We start from the raw sequence: 19,820 nt of genomic DNA on the forward strand, positions 1-19,820 counted from the left end.
GTTCTCATCCCAGGAAAAAAAATCTGATAAAAGAAGAAATGAGAGCAAGGTAAAATTTTAGATAGAGGTTAGAGAATTGAGGGGTGTAACTTAAGTAACTGAATACTTCTAAGTTCCACCATGTCACACAAGACCAGGCTACAACTGCATAGGATTTGGTGTGGTTTGTTAACTGCTTTCTCTAATCATCAGAAGAGCTTTGCAAGGAACTGGGAAATAGAAATGCTTATTTAGGGAAAAGGAGTGGTCAGCACCCATTAATAGTTCCCAAATGTTGAGATGATAAAGCAACCATAAAACCAGACCTCCACTGAGGGTATCTTGCCAGCACTGTTCTTTACTTTTCTTGTGGCCTGTATTTTCTTCCATGAGAGGTTTAATCTTTTCTTTTTAATCAACTACGTTCTGAGGTTTATTTAAGCAGGATTCTTTTCTTTGAAAGAGAAAATGCAAAGCTCTTATTCCGTTTGAAAAGCAATGCAAGGTCACTGTAAAAAAAAAAACAAAAACGTGAAAAATGTTCTGAAGAAATAGAAGAAAACATAATCCACTATCCCACTGCTAAGATTTTGTTAAATTTCTGTTTACTTTTTATTGTGGCTGAGAATGTGGGTTTGGGGATTCAGACAGAATTCTGGCTTTGCAAACTGTTTGAGCTCATGCAGGTTATTGAACCTCTGTAAATCTATTTTCCTACTCAAGTTGTTGACAGTGACTTCCTTCAGAGAGCGGAGGGACTAACCCAGGAACACCTTCCCACGCCTCTATGCTTCCACAGCATTGTTTTTAATAGCTCTATAGTATTCTGTCCTATGAACAGGCCATAAGTCATTTACAATGTCCTGCTATTGAGTCAGGTGCTCTCTATATTTAATATATTAAAATAAAAAGCGACTTCCTATAAATAATCTCTAGTCCTTCCTTTGCTTCCTATGTATTATTCAGCAGAGGGGTTCAATTCACCTAGTTTATAGAAAATACACTGAGCACATGTGACTGTGGTGAACATTAAGGCAGAGCAGCCAGGAGTGAGTGGCGGGTCCTGCCCTCACAGAGCTGAGCTAGTGTGCAGAGTGGAAAGAGAGCTGGGCGGGGAGACAGGAAATTGGGGTCTTAGCTCCACCCTCCCGACCCCCTTCTTGTAAGTGTGTGACTTGGGTATGTGACCTAATCTCTTTTTTCTCATTTGTAAAATCGATGTAATGAGAGAACTTCCCTCCAAGGTTTTAGTGAACAGAATTAAACCAATAAACGTAAAATGCTTTTAAAAGTGCCTGGCACAGCACCATTCACAACAGCCAAAAAAGCAGAAATGACCCAAATGTCCATTCGCTGGTGGACAGAAAAACCGAATGTAATACATCCACACAATGGAATATTATCCTGCCACAGAAAAGAATAAAGTACTGATGGATGCCACAACATGCATGAACCCTGAAAACATTACGCTCAGTGAAAGAAGCCAGACACCAAAGGGCTTCCTAGTATATTTCTCCATTTATATGAAATGGCCATTACAGGCAAATCTATAGAGACAGAAGGCAGATTAGCGGTTGCCAAGGGCTGGAGGGAGGGGGGCATGTGGACCAACTGCTTAATGGGTGGAGAGTTTCCTCTTGGGGTGATGGAAAAGTTCTGCAACTAGATAGTGGTCATGATTGTACAACACTGTAAGTGGACTTACTACCACTGAAATGTACTTTAAAATGGTCAAAAATGATAAATTTTGTTATGTATATTCTACTACTGTTTAAAAAAAACAGTGCCTGGCATATAATAAGCACTCAATAAATTTTATTTTTCATCTTTATTCCCATCTTGAGCTCTCAGTTTTCCTATTTCTAAAGTGAAAGAGACAAAATGATCTTCGAAACGGCTTCTAGCTCTGAGATTCCAGTCTAGTTGGAAAAATCTGTCTTGTGATAGAGAACTCTTTTCGTGAATAACCATTTCCTCCCCTCCCCCTCCTCTGACCTGATGCAGGCCCAGCTCCCCGCTTCTGAGCGCTCATTTTTTGAAGCTGCCATCACCTCTTCCACACGAACCCTTCAAGTACCTGACAGATCCCCGATTGCTGGTGACCCAGAAGAGGCTCACAGTGGACTCTCAGTAAATATCTGTTGGACCCACAAATGGTTGAGAGATCAGTGAAGGAAACAGTGAGTGGATAGCCACTGACAGTGCCTGCAGGCCTCAAGGGGAGCCAGCTGAAGCGGAGCTCCTGACCCCTGAGTCAGGTTTCCTGAATGGTGAGCACACATCTCCCAAGAGGTAATAAACACCCGCCCAAGGACACCCTTTCCCTGAAAATTCCTAATCACACTTCTATTGGACAAGCCATTATGTCAGCTCTCAAAGCTCCCCATTTTTAATCTGTTGACAAGTCTTAAGAGTAGGAGGGTGGTTCTCTTTCTGCTCGGGTTCAAGTAGTCAGAAGGAAATTTAAAAAAAAACAAAAAAAGGGCTTCCTGGTGGCGCAGTGGTTGAGAGTCCGCCTGCCGATGCAGGGGACGCGGGTTCGTGCCCCAGTCCGGGAAGATCCCACATGCCGCGGAGCGGCTGGGCCCGTGAGCCATGGCCGCTGAGCCTGCGCGTCCGGAGCCTGTGCTCCGCAATGGGAGAGGCCACAGCAGTGAGAGGCCCGCACACCGCAAAAAAAAAAAAAAAAAAAAAAAAAAAAAAAAAAGAGTGAGTGAGCCTAGCCTTCTCCCCATTCACTTAATACTACCACCTTCTGTTAACATCTCCAGGAGGTCTTTTCCACAGGCCCTCTCCTCTCGGCAGCTCCAAGCTGTTTGCTGCCCTCGCACCTCTCCTTTTTCGAGCACCCCAGCAAAGCTTGACCTCCTGCTTCCTAATCGCTCAGACTTCTTTCTTTCTTTCTTTCTCACTGTCATGTCCAGGTCATCCTCCTCACCCTCTCCCTTTCTCCTGTCTGTTCTTTACAAAGCCTTGCCTCCACTTCATATTTCATTCTCTTAAAATAGCTTGCATAGTTCTCCTCTTCATGGTCAGATATGTATTTATTTTTAATGTCCTCCTCCAATCTCAGACACCAGAAAGCAGGACAGGTGTTTCCGAGCCTTTTAGATGATCTTGTGTAGTTCCTATACCTACTTCAAATTTCTACATCTTTTCATATTGACAAGTTGCCATAACTCACTCTGCCATTCCAACATATATGCAAACACACACACACACACACACACACACACACACACACACACACACACCTATGCCCCTTTTCTTATATTCAAGATCAGGGGTTAGCAAACTATTGCTCTTGGGTCAAATCCAGTGCAACACCTGATGCTGCAAATAAGGTTTTATTGGCACACAGCCACAGCCATTCATTTACATATTGTCTATGGACAGCTTTGCTATACAGAGTTTAGTAGCTGGGACAGATAGCTTATAGCCTGAAAAGCCTAAAATATTTACTATCTGGACCTTTACAGAAAAAGTTTACGAACTCCTATTGTAGACAATTGAGTGACACCTAATCCTTTTATTTGCAGACACTTAGCTGAAAGCAAGCATTGCCAGATACTGTTTTCATTTCAAATCACCTCCACCCACTTCAAACTCCCTGTTCCCCACCTGTAATCTCACTGGCTTCCTGGCTCTCCCTTGGTGGTGTGTAGAAGAAAACTGTATCTCTGGAAAGGTTTTCCCTCACTACCAATTGTGTGACATATCATCATTTATCAACTGTATTATTTTCCTTCTTACTCAGTATCCATTTATCATACAATTTTCCATTTCATTGGCTTTATTTATTTCTATCTAAGTGACAGGATGTAGTCAGAGGAAAACAGCCTTTCCCCAGCCCACTTCCAACTCCCTGTAAGCACTGCATCTTTTCTCTTTGGACATAGTCTAGCTTCTTGGAAATAAACCAAGTGATTCTGCCCTCAAAAGAGACTGTGATTAATAGTGGTGTGTGGGCTCCAGAGTCCTGCAGACCTGGATCTGAGCTCCATCTCTGCCACAATCCTTTGAATACTATCTGCTCTTAGCAAGTGCCTTTAAATCAGGTCAAGCAACCAGCAAGCCACAGCACCCAATAAAAATAATTATTAGGCGAAAGCAAAAATAAACAAATGGGACCAAATCAAACTTACAAGCTTCTGTACAGCAAAAGAAACCACAAACAAAATGAAAAGACAACCTATGGACTGGGAGAAAATATCTGCCAACGATGCAACCAACAAGGGCTTAATTTCCAAAATATACAAACAGCTCACACAACTCAACAAAAACAACAAGACCACCCAATCAAAAAATGGGCAGAAGACCTAAATAGACATTTCTCTAAAGAAGACATACAGATGGCCAACAGGCACATGAAAAGATGCTCAACATCGCTTATAATTAGAGAAATGCAAATCAAAACTACAATGAGGTACCACCTCACACCAGTCAGAATGGCCATCATTAAAAAATCTATAAATAATAAATGCTGGAGAGGGTGTGGAGAAAAGGAAACCCTCCTACACTGTTGGTGGGAATGTAAATTGGGGCAGCTACTATGGAAAACAGTATGGAGGTTCCTCAAAAAACTAAAAATAGAGTTTCCATATGACCCAGCAATCCAACTCCTGGGCATATATCTGGACAAAACTGTAATTCAAAAAGATACGTGGGGCTTCCCTGGTGGCGCAGTGGTTGAGAGTCCGCCTGCCGATGCAGGGGACACGGGTTCGTGCCCCGGTCTGGGAAGATCCCACATGCCGCAGAGCAGCTAGGCCCGTGAGCCATGGCCGCTGAGCCTGCGCGTCCGGAGCCTGTGCTCCGCAAGGGGAGAGGCCACAACAGTGAGAGGCCCACCTACCAAAAAAAAAAAAAAAAAAAAAAAAAAAAAAAAGATACGTGCACCCCAATGTTCATAACAGCACTATTCACAATAGCCATGACATGGAAACAACCTAAATGTCTATCGACAGAGGAATGGATAAAGAAGATGTGGTACATATATACAATGGAATACTACTCAACCATCAAAAAGAATGAAATAATGCCATTTGCAGCAACATGGATGGACTAGAAATTATCATACTAAGTGAAGTAAGTCAGAAAGAGAAAGACAAATACCATATGACATCACTTATATGTGGAATCTAAAATATGACACAAATGAACTTATCTACCAAACAGAAACAGACTCACAGACACAGAGATCACATCAGACTTGTGGTTGCCAAGGGGAAGAAGGGGTGGGGGGGGGGGAGTTGGACTGGGAGTTTGGGATTAGCAGGTACAAACTATTACGTAGAAAATGGATAAACAACAAGGTCCTACTGTATAGCACAGGGAACTATATTATATCTTGTGACAAACCATAATGTAAAATAATGTAAAAAAGAATATATATATGTATAACTGAATCATTTTGCTGTACAGCAGAAATTAACACAACACTGTAAATCAACTATTCTTCAATAAAGTAAATTAAAAAAATAATTATTAGGCATTTGGTACATTTCATGACAACTATCTTGAGTCCCTCTCTACTTCTTCCTTCCCTTGCTCTATCTCCTGGTCTCTTTCTAGGGCCTCCTAGCTTCCAGTATTTTCTGCTTTAGCCACTGAGCTCACCTTTTGGACTTCTCTGCTTTCCTATTTCGATTCTGAGAGCCCCATCCTCTTACTCTCCAAAAAGTCTCACCAGTTGATATTTTATTCTGGATAATCCTCTTAGCCAAGCCAGTGCTAGGTGCTCGACCCCATTCAGAACTAATTCTTAGCTGCCACCACATATCAGGAGAACAGCGAAGTGGTATAAAAAGCAGTTGGACAGTCTAAGAGCTTAAATCCTACTTTGTCCATTTCTAGTTATATGACTACAGGAAGTCAAGTAATCTCTCCGAGATTCAGTTTCTCTCCCAGACTACGTAGCTATTGATACCTATTTTGTAGAGTTATTGTGAGGATTAAAGACAGCAGTACCCTGCATAAATTAGTATTCCATAAATGGATCTTTGCATTAGAACACACCTTGAACCTCATATTTGTGCCCTAAACTCAAGGAAAAGCAAAATAACAGTAGATTTTGGTGGGAACTACTTTGGTAGAGAAAAATTCTATTTTTTAGTGGATCTCCTTTTACAACTTTAACTTTCTTCCTGTCGATATTTTTATCTCCAGCTAAGATTTAAAATCATCTTCTTCCCATGTCTTTTGCTTTGTCCCCATTTACCTGGCTTTGTGTCCCCTTAATCTCATCTGCTATTGAGCAATTTGGCCCAGACAGTACCCGTCTTTCTTACAGAATTTACACAAAATACTTTCCTGGCTTTATACACTGCAGAATCCTGCCCGTGAAGTTTCACATAGGAAACAACCATTCCATACTCAGTGTTCCTGCAGCTGAAAATGACCACACCACAGGTGTCCATTTCTAGGAATTTTCCACTGACAAATGGTAATGAAGTGAATATGCAAAAAGATTTAGCTAGAAGGAGGTCTATCACTTCCTTATTTGCAGTAGCAAAAGAAGAGAAAGTAAAAATGAAGTCAAAACTGAAAACAAAAATATAAATGTCCAATTAAAAGGCATAAGTGATTAAATATGTGATGCCTCACAGTAGAGTACTATACTGCTATTATAAGTTATATTTTGGAAAATCTTTGATGCTCTGTAAAGACGCCATAATAACTTAAGTTTAAAAAAATAGCTTAGGGTTTCAGATCCAACATGTAAGGAGCTAAGAAGTTGCCACTCCATCCTGACAAGGAAAATGCTGAGCAAACTAACACACAAACAACTCTTAAGGTGAGGACACAGGGAAAACCACTGCCCCCCAAACTGGAGAAAACAGGTGAATACAGAATCACAACTTACCTGAACAGAAAATCAGAAGCAAACACTACCAAGGGAACCAGTGCCAAGGTAGGAAAACCTGAACTGGGATTGATGAATTGCTGGAGGCTCAGCGTGGACAGCTGTGAGAGTTAAAAACTCCAGGGGACCCAGTTATCCAGTTAACAGAGAACCCTCACAGTTCTGTGACTGTTACCTCCAAGAGCTTTCCCTGGTCCTCAGAATGAAAAATCCCCTGCTGCTTCTGGCAGGGGGAGGAGAAAAAGAACCGTTTCGAAATACACCAGAGCATTCTGTTCTTCTTAACAAGGCCTGCCTTCAGAAGTAACTAATTTATCAGAGCCTAACCTCCCTGAGAGGGAGGAAGAAACACCCAGCACTAGCCACCTCCAGCCTCCTGTGTGCTAGAAGGAAAATACACAACTCCAGCCCCCTCCAGCCATCCTGTCCCACCTAATAGGTGGCAGGGAAGGACTGTGAAATTGGTGAAGTTCACAGTTCAGAGGCACAGGTTCACCAAAAGACTGAGACCTAATCATAGCACTACAGAATGCTTCCCCTACATCCACATCTTACCACCACATTAGTAAAGGTCTATTTATTGTAGTTCCTTTTACCTAGTACATTGTGTCCAGTTTTCAAAAAAAATAACAAGGCAGGGACTTCCCTGGTGGTCCAGTGGCTAAGGCTCCATGCTCCCAATGCAGGGGGCCCCAGTTTGATCCCTGGTCAGGGAACTAGATCCCACATGCCACAACTAAGAGTTTACATGCTGCAACTAAAGATCACGCATGCGGCAACAAAGATCCTGCGTGCCGCAACTAAGACCCAGCACGGCCAAATAAATAAATAATTTTAAATAATAATAATAAATAACAAGGCATACTAAAAGCAAAATAAACAAATCAACAAAAAAATACCCCACAGTTTGAAGAGATTGAATAAGCATTAGAAATAGAGTCATATATGTCAGGAATGTTGGAATTATCAGACAAGGAATTTGGAAAAAGTATGATTAATATGTTAAGGGTGTCAATGAAAAAGGTAGATAACATGCAAGAACAGAGATATAATATAAGCAAAGAGATGGAAATTCTAACAAAGAATCAAAAAAAATTGCTAGAGAACAAAAACACTGTAACAGAAATGAAGAATGCCTTTAATGGGCTCTTTAGTAGATTAGATACAACTGAGGAAAACCTGGACTCTGAATTTGAGGTTATAACCACAGAAACTTCCAAAACTGAGGAAAGAGAGAAAAGATTGAAAAAGAAGGAAAAACCAGAAGAGACTATCCAAGAACTTTGGGACAACTACATAAGGTGTAACATGTACATAGTGGGAATACCAGAAGGAGAAGAAAAAAACAGAAGCAATATTTAAAGCAATAATGACTGAGAATTTCCCCAAATTAATGTCAGACACCAAACCACAGATCCAGGAAGCTCACAGAATGGTAAGCCAAAATCACAAAGCAAACAAATGAAAAAACTACACCTAGGCATATCATATTCAAATTTCATTAAATCAGAGATAAAAAAAATCTTGAAAGAAGCCAGAGGAGGTAAAAACACCTCACCTACAGAGGAGCAAAGATAAGTATTGCATCTGACTTCTCAGAAATGACGCAAGCAAGAAGAGAATGGAGTAAAATACTTAAAGTACTGAGAGAGAAAAAAAACAGACTAGAAATCCGAACTTGCAAAATATCCTTCAAAAGTGAAGGAGAAGTAAAGACTTTCTCAGACAAATGAAAATTGAGGGAATTTGTCGGCAATAGATCTGCCTTGTAAGAAATGTTCGGACAAGTTCTTCGAAGAGAAGGAAAATGACATAGCTCAGAAATTTGGATCTACATAAAGACAGGAAGAGCACAGGAGAAGGAACAAGTGAAGACAAAATAAAAATTTTTATTTTTAATTGATCTAATATGTAACAATTTGTTCAAAATAATAATAGCAAAAATGTATTCCTTTATTTATTTATGCTTATATATAAGTGAAATGAATATCAGCAATGACACAAGGAACATGTGGGAAGAAATGAGAATATTTGGTTACTATACGGTACTTGTACTACCTGTGAAGCAGCACAGTGTTATTTGAAAAGCAGACTTGGGTTAGTTGTAAATGTATATTGCAAATTCTAGTACAACCAATAAGAAAAGTAAAAAGGAAGTATAACCAATATGCGAAGAAAACAGAGAAAATGGAATCACATAAAATGCTCAATTAAAGGGCCTCCCTGGTGGCGCAGTGGTTGAGAGTCCGCCTGCCGATGCAGGGGACACGGGTTCGTGCCCCGATCCCGGAGGATCCCACGTGCCGCGGAGCGGCTGGGCCTGCGAGCCATGGCCGCGGGGCCTGTGTGTCCGGAGCCTGTGCTCCGCAACGGGAGAGGCCACAGCAGTGAGAGGCCCGCGTACAGCAAAAAAAAAAAAAAAAAAAAAAAAAAAAAATGCTCAATTAAAATCATAAAAGGCAAAAAAAGAATGGAAGACAAAAATAAGAACAAAGAACAAGGACAACAAGTAGAAAACACTAACAAATACAGTAAATATTAACCCAACTATATCAATAATCATTTTGAATGTGAATGGTCTAAATGCACCAATTAAAAGACATTGTCAGAGTTGGTCAAAAAACACAACCCGGCTATAGGCTGTCTACAAGAAATCAACTTTAGATATAAAGACACATATAAACTAAAAGTAGATGAATGGAGAAAAACATACCATGCTAATACTAATTAAAAGAAAGCAGGAGTAGCTGTATTAATTTCAGAGCAGACTTCAAAGTAGGAAAGTTATCAGGTATAAAGAAGGGCATTACATAATGATAAAGGGGTCAATGCTACAGGAAGGCATAACAATTCTTAATGTATACATGCCTAAAAACAGAGCATCAAAGTATGTGAGGCAAAATCTGATAGAATTGCCAGGAGAAATAGATAAATCCACTGTTATACTTAGAGATTTTAGCACCCCTCTATCCAAAATGGACAAATCCAGCAGGCAGAAAATCAACAAAGACATGGTTGAACTCAACAGGACTATCAATAAACTAGATATAACTGATAGCTACAGACTATTTCATCCAACAACAGCAGACTATACATTCTTCTCAAGCTCACACAGAATATTCACCAAGATATACCACATTCTGGGCTATAAAACATACTTTAACAAATTTAAGAGAACAGAAATCATATAATATATATTCTCAGACCACAATAGAATTAAACTAGAAATCAATAATATAAAGATAGCTGGAAAATCCCCAAAATAATTGGAGATTAAACAACACCCTTCTAAGTAACACACGGGTCAAAGCAGAAAGCTCAAAAGAAATTTTAAAATACTTTGAGCTAAATAAAAGTGAAAATACAACATATCAAAATCCATGGGATGCAATTAAAGCACTGCTTAGAGGGAAATTTATAACACTGAATGCATATATTAGAAAAGAAGAAAGATCTAAAATCAATAGTGTAAGCTTCCATCTTAAGAAACTAGAAAAGAAAGACAACTTAGATCCAAAGTAAGGAGAAGAAAAGAAAGAATAAAAATTACAACATGAATCAACTAAATTTAAAAAAAGCAATAGAGAAAATTAAACCAAAAGCTGATTTTTCAAAAAGATCAATAAAATTGATAAGTATCTAAGCAGGTTAATTAAGGAAAAAAGAGAAGACATAAATTACTTATATCAAAAATAAAAGAGGGAACATCACTATAGATCCCATGTACACTAAAAGGATAATAAGGGAATATTATGAAATACTCTACACCCATAATTTTTATAACCCAGATGAAATGGACTAATTCCTTGAAAGACACAATCCACTAAAACTCACACAAGAAGAAATGGACAATCTGAACACTTAATGGTGAGAAACTCTAAGGAACTGACATTATCCAACTTCAACACTTACAGTAATCAAGACAGAGTGGTTTTGGCAAATGGATAAAGAAATAGATTAATGGATCAGAATAGAGAACCTAGAAATAGACCCATATAAATACAGGCAACTGATCTTGGACAAAGGAACAAAGGGAATACAATGGAGCAAAGATAGTCTTTTTCAACAAATGGTGCTGGAACAACTGGTCATCTACATGCAACAAAATGAATCTAGGCACAGATCCTATACCCTTTACAAAATTTAACTCAAAATGGATCACAAACCTAAATGTATCAATAAAATGCAAAATTCTAAACGCCTAGAAAATCAGATAGAAGAAAACCTAGATGACCTTGGGTATGACAATGACTTTTTAGATACAACAACAAAGGTACAATCCATGAAAGAAATAATGGGTAAGCTGGACTTGATTAAAATTTTAAAACTTCTGCCCCACAAAAGAAAATGTTAAGAGAATTAGAAGCCACAGACTGGGAGAAAATACTTGCAAGAGACACATGAGATAAAGGATTCTTATCCAAAAAATGCAAAGAACTCTTAAAACAATAAAAAATAATAAAATGAACAACCCAATTTAAAAATGGGCAAAAGACCTGAACAGACACCTCACAAGAAGAAGATATACAGATGACAAGTAAGCATATAAAAACATGTTCAGCACTGCACGTCATTAGGGAATTGCAAATTGAACCAACAATGACATACTACTACACACCTATCAGAATGGCGAAAACCCAAAATAGCGATAACACCAAACGCTGGCGAGGATGTGGAGCAAAAGGAATTCTCATTCATTGCTGCTGGGAATACAAAATGGTACAGCTATTTTCGAAGACTTCTTACTTCTTCTACTTTGGAGATTTCTTACAAAACTAAACATACTCATCATATGATCCAGCAAACACACTCAACTTACTCAACTTACTCAAATGAACTAAAAATTTATGTCCAAGAGAATGGACTTGAGGACACGAGTGGGGGAAGGAGAAGCTGGGGCAAAGTGAGAGTAGCATCGACATATATACACTACCGACTGTACAATAGTTAGCTAGTGGGAAGCAGCCGCATAGCACAGGGAGATCAGCTTGGTGCTTTGTGATGACCTAGAGGGGTGGGATAGGGAGGGTGGGAGGGAGACGCAAGAGGGAGGGGACATGGGGATATATGTATGCATATGGCTGATTCACTTGGGTGTACAACAGAAACTAACACAGTATTGCGAAGTAATTATACGCCAATAAAGATCTATTTAAAAAAATAAATAATAAAATAGAAAACAAATTATGTCCACACAAAAAGCTGCAAATGAATGTTTACAACAGTTTTAAGTCCTAATTGCCAAAACTTGGACACAGCTAAAATGTCCTTCAGTAAGTGAATGGATAAATAAACTGTAGTTAATCTAGACAATGGAATATTCAGCGCTAAAAAGAAATGTGCTATCAAGCCATGAAAGGACACAGAAGAAATTTAAATGCCTATTACTGAGTAAAAGAAAGCAATTGAAAAGGTTAGATATTATATGATTCCAACTGTATGACATTCTGGAAAAGGCAAAACTATAGAAACAGCAGAAATATTTATAGTTGTCAGGGGTTAGAGGAAAGGGAGGGATGAACAGGCGGAACACAAAGGATTTTTAGGGCAGTGAAAATACTCTGTATGATACTGTACTAATGGATACATGTCACTATACATTTGTCAAAATCCACAGAATGCACAACACCAAGAGTGAACCCTAATGTAAACTATGGACTTTGGGTGATGAGAATGTGTCAATAGGTCCATCAATTGCAACAAATATACCACTCTGGTGGGGGAGGCTGATAATGGAGGAGGCTATGCAAGAGTGGGTGCAGGAGAAATATGGGAAATCTCTGTACTTTCCACCCCATTTTGCAATGAACCTAAACCTGCTCTCAGAAATAAAGTTTATTAAATGTTTTAAAAAGTGGTAAAAAAAAAAAAACTGTTTAAAAACAGATAATACCGCATGTTCCCACTTTTATTTTGGAGTAAAGAAAATACACTCTTGTGTTAATGGCAGTTTTCTCTAAGAGATTATGACAAAAGGCAGTTTATGTTTTCCGAACGTGTATCTATTTGGTTCACCTTTGTTTCTCTAACATTAGTTTTTGATTGCTCACCTACATAGCTGGTGCTTAGTAAATGTTCTTGAATCAATGAGAAAAGAGAAAATTAGTGCATGAAGGGAGATTTGGGGACTCCTCATCGTATTGATGGTGACCCTTGTTATGCACACCCCAGTGGCCCAACCCCAGACATATACTTATAAAGAGTACACTGAGCACTAGCCATCACCTGGCCTGCAGCTTCATCACAAGCCTTCAATGGTTTGGAACTTTTCTCTTAGATACTGGTCCATAAAAGATGATATGTCCCTGAAGGACTCAGGCTGACAGTGAACTCATGAATGACTATTATATTGACATGAGAACCACTGACTGCCATGGCTTTGTTCCAAAGATCATAGACTTACAAGCACTCACCCAACGGGGTGGGCAAGATGAGCCACCAGGGTACAAGAAAAAAATATCAGGATTTATATTTATGATGATATCTCTTCTTTTTTAGTTTGTACTTTTTCTTTGTATCTAATAATGTCATAAGATATTAATATATTATTTGTATATGTAATTTATATATATGCACATGTGTGTATATATATGTATATATACATATATATACACATATATAGAAAGAGAACATGCTCAAAAAATTTTTGCATAAAGGTACACAATCAGAAAAGTTTATAGACCACTGGTCCAGCCCCTTCATTTTAGAAAGGAGGAAACTAAAACTCAGAGAAAAGGGGGGTAACTTGCCTAAATTGTATAGCTAGCTGGTTAAAGGAAGCTAATGCTTTATCCAGTTGTCTTTTTTTCTGCCTCATCTCACTGTTTTTTTGATGGAGTTGAACTATTTTTTGAATGCCACGTGAGTCCACATGAAGAGTACAGATACATTTTAACATGACATTTTCCTGAAAGTTTAGTTTTTTTAAAGTGCTTCCACACCCAAATAGACCTTCTGCTTCCTCTTGCAAAAGAAGGGCTGAACTTGCATTCAAGGATTCCATTCCCCTCGGCCAGATTTCCTCTTCCTAGGAAGCTTTATCCACTGTCTCACAGGAACATTATTTGATTACTGGAAACTAATCATAAAGAGAATCAGCTATAGAAATCACTCACAGAGAAGTATCACAGACCATCCTCTGGCTTCCAAAACATTACTTACAAGAGCCGTCAGCAAAACTTTGTCTCCAGGGCCCATTACTTTGAGGGAACTCTGCCAATCGCAGCATTACTCAGAAGGCACATTTTTTATGTCCCTCAAATGCCTACTGTCAGACTAAACTAAAGTTCTGAATGGTTTCAAACACATCCAAGTTTGGCTAAGTAAATGTACTCCCAGATTCAAGTGTGGCCTGAGGGCCAGGTAAGTAAGAACTTTTTTTCCCAGCCTGAGTGCAAACTTTAGTTTGTCCAAGCAGCCTTGTAAAATTCATTTACACTACAGGGTTTCGATCTGGATGACTAGAGAGGCCTTTATAAGTCTAGAATCCTACTGCCAGCTGTCTTCCCTTGTGTAGGTTAAGGAGGAAGACTTCAATTTCTCCGAATCATTTTGAAAACCATCACCCAGGACAACAAAGACAAATGGTAAAAGGTAAGAGGCACAGCTCATTTGTTTCAAATTCTCTCCTCCTAGACCCCAAAGCCCTGCTGACTTCATAGGGAAAAATCTTGCACAAAAGTGGCCCACGTGAGAAGCAGGGAACTAGAAATGACCCCCAGTTCCCGAAAGGGAGTTATCAATAGACCCACATAATCATGTCTTTACTTTGTTTTCACTGGATGACAGAGTCTGCAGAATCATTTGCTCTTGGCAGACTATATATCATAATTCTCCTCCCTCTAGTAATTTCCTCACTGCTAGAAGTGATTTCCTTTCTGCATGCATGGAAACCATCTTGACAAATGGTGAAAAAAATATTTACTTTTCACTTAGAATTGCTTTTTTATGTACTGACTGTCAAAAATCATAAACAAAAAGTTGTGTGGAAGAGTTTGGCAGTATGAATACCTATCATGAGAAAAATGTAAATACATAATTTAATAAGGTATTTACAAATAGATCCAGAACCACAATAGAAACAGCCAGTGATACCTCAAACCTGGAACATGGCATTTGGAGTATAACTCAGTGACATTTTTTACATTTTTATTCTGCCAAACACTTTTGTTATTTAACCCTTTCATAATTTATTCTTTTATTGACTAAATTCATTTCCTTCAGGTGGGAATTAATAACTAGGTATGCTAAAGACAAAGCATATTTTAATTTTATCATGATATTTTAAAAACCTCTTTCTATAGCTTCAAAATCAACTTGGAAGAATAAGGATCTTGCAGCAACTGTTCTCAAACACTGAGCAACTGAGCTCCAAGAATTCCGAATAACGGACTGGCAGGGAGATGGAGACGGTTTCTAAGGTGTATGTAGTGGGAAGGTCTGTCCTTGCCTTGCATTACAGCAACATGTCCGGAAAAGACATAGATAAAGAGATAGAGATAGAGATGTCAAGCACATAGAAAGTGCTCAAAAAGAGATATTATCAAATCTGCAGATAGTCCAAAACTGGAGTAAGGGATATTGTACTATAGAATTAAGCTTCAAAATTATCATTATAATAGAAAAATGAGCAAAATGGTGATGAATATTACAGAGGGAAAAAATAAAATCCTGTAATTAAAATATTTTTTCCTTTTGGTCTTGTTTTAAGTTCAACTGTACCAACATAGTATGTAGATATCCTGGCTTATGTGGAAAAGTTTCTGAAGGCTGAATGACATGGAGTTTATTATGGAGACAACAGTAGGACATGGATTAATGAATTATTATGTGTAATCTTTACTACAGAAACATATGTTGTGTATAAATCACGGAAAGTATCTAGCCTAATGCATTTTGCCATGGCCATATCCCATCTAGAACACTGTGTTCAGTTCTGGGCACTATATTTTCAAAAGAATATTTACAAAATATAGTATAACCTGAAAAGGAAATCCAAGTGATAAAAGGCTCATACAATGCAGAGCTGAAGAAGCTAGGAATAATAAGGCTAAAAAAGAGAATTTTAGGAAGAATGTTATAATTGCTCTAAAACATATAAAAGGCAGTAAAAATCAATGAGTAACAGTAACAAACATGTATTGAGCACCATACGCAAAGCAGTCACTGTTATCTGCATTTTGCAAAACAGAAAAACTAAGGCACAGAGAATAAGTTACACATTTATGGTCACATAATTTGTAAGGGTTGAGCCAGTTTTCATCCCACTAATGCACCCCAGATCTGGGAGAGATCTTAAAGCTATTTCCCAAATATTTCTAACCTCTGTCTTACAGGATCCCAGTAAGATTGTACTTTCTCAGTTCTTTTGAAGTTGGACATGGACTGATGATTTGCTCTGGCCCATGAAATATGAGCATAAGTCACACTCGTGACTTCAGTGTGGGAGTTTAAGAGTCTGTGAGCAATTTACCACGTGCTTTTCCCACCATGGATGTGAGGACATGGGACCTCCATCAATCTAGGTCTCTGAGGAGCAATAATGAACAGAGCGGCCCTGCAGATCCATCACAGACAAGGAGCAGGAGCAGAAAACAGTTATTGTTTGATTAAGCCACTGAGATTTGGGGACTGTTTGTTACTGTGGCATTACCCCACCTTTTCTGACAGATACACAAGCCTACATGCCTAAAATGATTAAGATATCTCAGAATAAGGAAACATAGTTATTCTTATATTTCCAGTGGTCAGAACTAAGAATAGTTTGTAGAAACTACAGGTGGTAGACTTGGGCTTATTTAATTTTTTTAACGTAAAGTCATCCAAAATTGCTTCATGAAGAAGTGAGCTCCCTGAAAATGGCAGTATTTAAACAGAGGCCAGATGATGATTTTGTACCTATGTAGCAAAAGAGATGGCTTCATTAAGGGGGTTTTATCAAACTTTTATCCAGCACCTCCAATGTGCCAGGCATTTCAGCCACAAAGATAAATCCAAACACCCGATCCCTATCCTCAAGGAGATAATCAAGTTCAGAAGTAGATAACCTCTGCTGTTTCTTCTAACAGTGTGATTCAACCAAATTAGAGATAATAACATGGTCTGGATGAAGCTGACAGCAAACCCAAACTTAGAAATAACCATGTAGCACTAGAAATCCTGGTTGTATTATTATTTTTCAATTAAGAGGCAAAAGTACAGGGTTTGCAAAAGGAAGGAAAACGAAAGACTTGTTGGGTTTAAAAGAGGAACATTTTCCCTTTCTCTAGTTACCATTCTTAAATCTTGCAAACCAGGCATATTATCTGGCTTACATCAGGGGTGTTCCAGCAAAGGGAATAGCACTGACTCAGGGCAATTGTTACCGACCTTTTCCATCACCTCTCCCACCCCTTAGAGTCAGGAAGGGAACATTTCAATACTGATCAAAGTCAGACCTGAAGAGAGGCAACAACCTTTCCCTAGGGCCATTCTTCAGTTTAGAAATCAACCAAACCTTTCCAAAAGATCAGAAGATTTTCCTAGAAGGGTATTTGAGCAAGGCCTAGAGAAATCCCATATACTAAGGATGATGTGAAAATCACAAACTAAGTAAGTGATTCCAAGGTACAATGACATTGTTCCCCAAAGGCACCTTAAAACAGTACTAATTTCGGTACTTTCTTTCCCACTATTAATACTTAAAGCTTTATTATTTTTAAACTTCCAAAAATCACGCAGTGCAGAGAAGTCCTGTCCTTTCACTGGCTCGCTGCATTTTAATGGAAAAACATCTAAAACTTGGGTTAGCATTAACTGTAATTGTTCTCAGGCAAACATTTCCATTTCAGGTTATTATTCATAACAGTATTAGTGCAGTATAATATATGCAGCTGGACTTTGCAGCCATTATCTAGACAAGGGTGAGGTATCTGATTACTATTGTTCCCCCAACTCAAAAGCGTCCGTTTGAACTCTGAATACTCTGACTCTGCCCAGGCCCTGAATTTTCTGAACTATGGTCCTGATTTTCTATGAAATAAACAAATAAATCAGGGCAAGCTGGGTTTCAGTGCCATATCTTAAGTCAGCTCAGTGTGACATGAGTTTCTAAAAAACACACACACAAGAAATTGGCTTTGGCACAAGGAAAAGCAGCAGGGAACTTGCAGCTCGCGCTAGTTTAACGTGTACCCTTAATCCTCTCGCCTATTTTTTAAAAAATACAATTAATACTCTTCCAAAGACAGCTGGATCCCCAGTCTTGTGCCAAGCTACCTACACAAATATACTCTTTACAAACACATATGTGAAATGTTGATCTAGGACAGAAGAGAGGCATGGGGTTTTGGGTGTTTAGTCTAGTGGCTCCACACTCAAAAGTTTCAGGGACAGAGCTGATGTCGGAAGAGTGAGAGGGGAGACCGCCCACCCTGTACTTTCATCCGGGTACTATGGAGATGACCCCATTTTCCCAGGACCAGTCTGCCCTCTGCCCTGGTGACCTGGGCTGAGATTTAATCTAGAGTCAGAGGGAAGACCAAGACAATTGTGCTGAAGGGTACTCAGACCTAGAGAAGGGCTGGAAATCACTCAGCCCTCCTGGGCTGGCCCGGCTGACACACCCACACAGAACCGATAGCCCGGGGATGCGGCAGGGAGGCGAGGGGACCCACGCACCCCGTCCCGCGCGCACTAAGATGCTACAGTTGAAGACACGCGCGAATAATCCAGATCCGGGCCCGGAGGGCTCGCTGCACTCAGAGGAGGATGCCCTTTTCCTCCCCCTAGTACTCCATCCCCTTGCAAAGTGAGCAGGAGAAAGTTGCGCCTGGGCCATGGCGCCCCGGACTGGGAAGGGAACGAGGGCAGGCGGAGAGGAGATCCGGGCCCACCTACCTTGTCCTTGGGGCCGAGGTTCTGCAAAACCTCCTTGCCCGTGGCGCTCCGGATCTCCACCCCAGCGGGAGCGGGCGACGCGGGCGCGGGCTCCCGGCTCTCCTCTCGGCCTTGGCCCCGGCGCGGTGTGTCCCCCTCGGCGCCGGATCGGCTCCCCGAGCCTCGGGAGCTGCCCTGGCTGCTCCGGGGAGTCTTCGCGCCCCGCTGCCCCACGCTCAGGGCATCGAAATCCAGCGTCTTGCTCTCGAAGGCGCCCTCCACGTTGCAGAACATGCCGCCGTACTTCTGCCGCGGGACCTGGTCGGTGGTGCCCGGCCTGGCCAGGTACACGGGCAGATCGTCTTCGTGGGAGCTGTCCCAGCCTCTGCGGCCCGAGGCCATGGTTGGATCGCGACAGTGGCCCACGGGTCCTCTTCCCGAGAGGCGGAAAGGGCAGCCGCCGGCAGCGTGCGCCGAGCCACAGTGATTGGGGAGGGAGGAGGCGCCTGAGCCTTCGCGCCAGAGGCGGCAGTGCTGCTCCGGTTCCTGCCAGTCCCCTGCGAGCCCCGAGCCAGCGAGCGCGGCGCGGGGGCCGGAGCGGCGGCGTGTTCTGCTCGCCCGCCTCGCCCGCCCTGCCGGCCGCACCTCCTGAGCGCCCAGACCCTAACGTGTGGCCTCCCGCGATCACGCTTCCCCGCCGCCCATCCAAAGGAGAAATCCAATTTGGCGCGCGCGCGCGCACACACGCACGCTTCCCGCTCGCCCAGCAACCCTCAGATTTACACTCAAGAACTCGTCTCACTCACACGTGTGCACAAACCCTGCTTTACACACACTCACTCCGGAGTTGGCCTTCCAAACACAAGTCTCTCTGCCCTACTAAGGTAAAGAAACCTTGTTGACTCAGGTGGGTTGATTTAAAAGCCAAGTCCTTCCTGATTTAGAGCAACACACACGCACAAACTCAGATTTACCAGACTCACAATTCCAGACCTGTCTCATCTTAATCTTAGAATTATCTCACAATTGCTCCCAGTTCTAGGATCTGCCTCACAAACCTGCACCCTCACATAATGAACTCCCGAATTATTGGTTTACAGAGCCCTACAGACAGACCAGC

At 40.7% G+C, this 19,820-nt stretch overlaps 1 protein-coding gene across 1 annotated transcript in view; it reads right to left on the reverse strand.

Moving 5' to 3' along the window:
- The window catches only part of DPYSL3 (dihydropyrimidinase like 3), a 116,510-nt gene extending 97,115 nt beyond the window's left edge, over positions 1-19,395 (reverse strand). The window contains exon 1 of the mRNA XM_060093592.1: positions 18,722-19,395. Coding sequence (XP_059949575.1) covers positions 18,722-19,102 — 381 coding nt within the window. The 5' untranslated portion in view covers positions 19,103-19,395. The remainder of the gene's footprint in view (positions 1-18,721) is intronic.
- Between the last annotated feature and the right edge of the window lie 425 nt (positions 19,396-19,820).

This window comes from Mesoplodon densirostris, chromosome 3 (assembly GCF_025265405.1).
Source record: "Mesoplodon densirostris isolate mMesDen1 chromosome 3, mMesDen1 primary haplotype, whole genome shotgun sequence".
Classification (NCBI taxonomy): domain Eukaryota; kingdom Metazoa; phylum Chordata; class Mammalia; order Artiodactyla; family Ziphiidae; genus Mesoplodon; species Mesoplodon densirostris.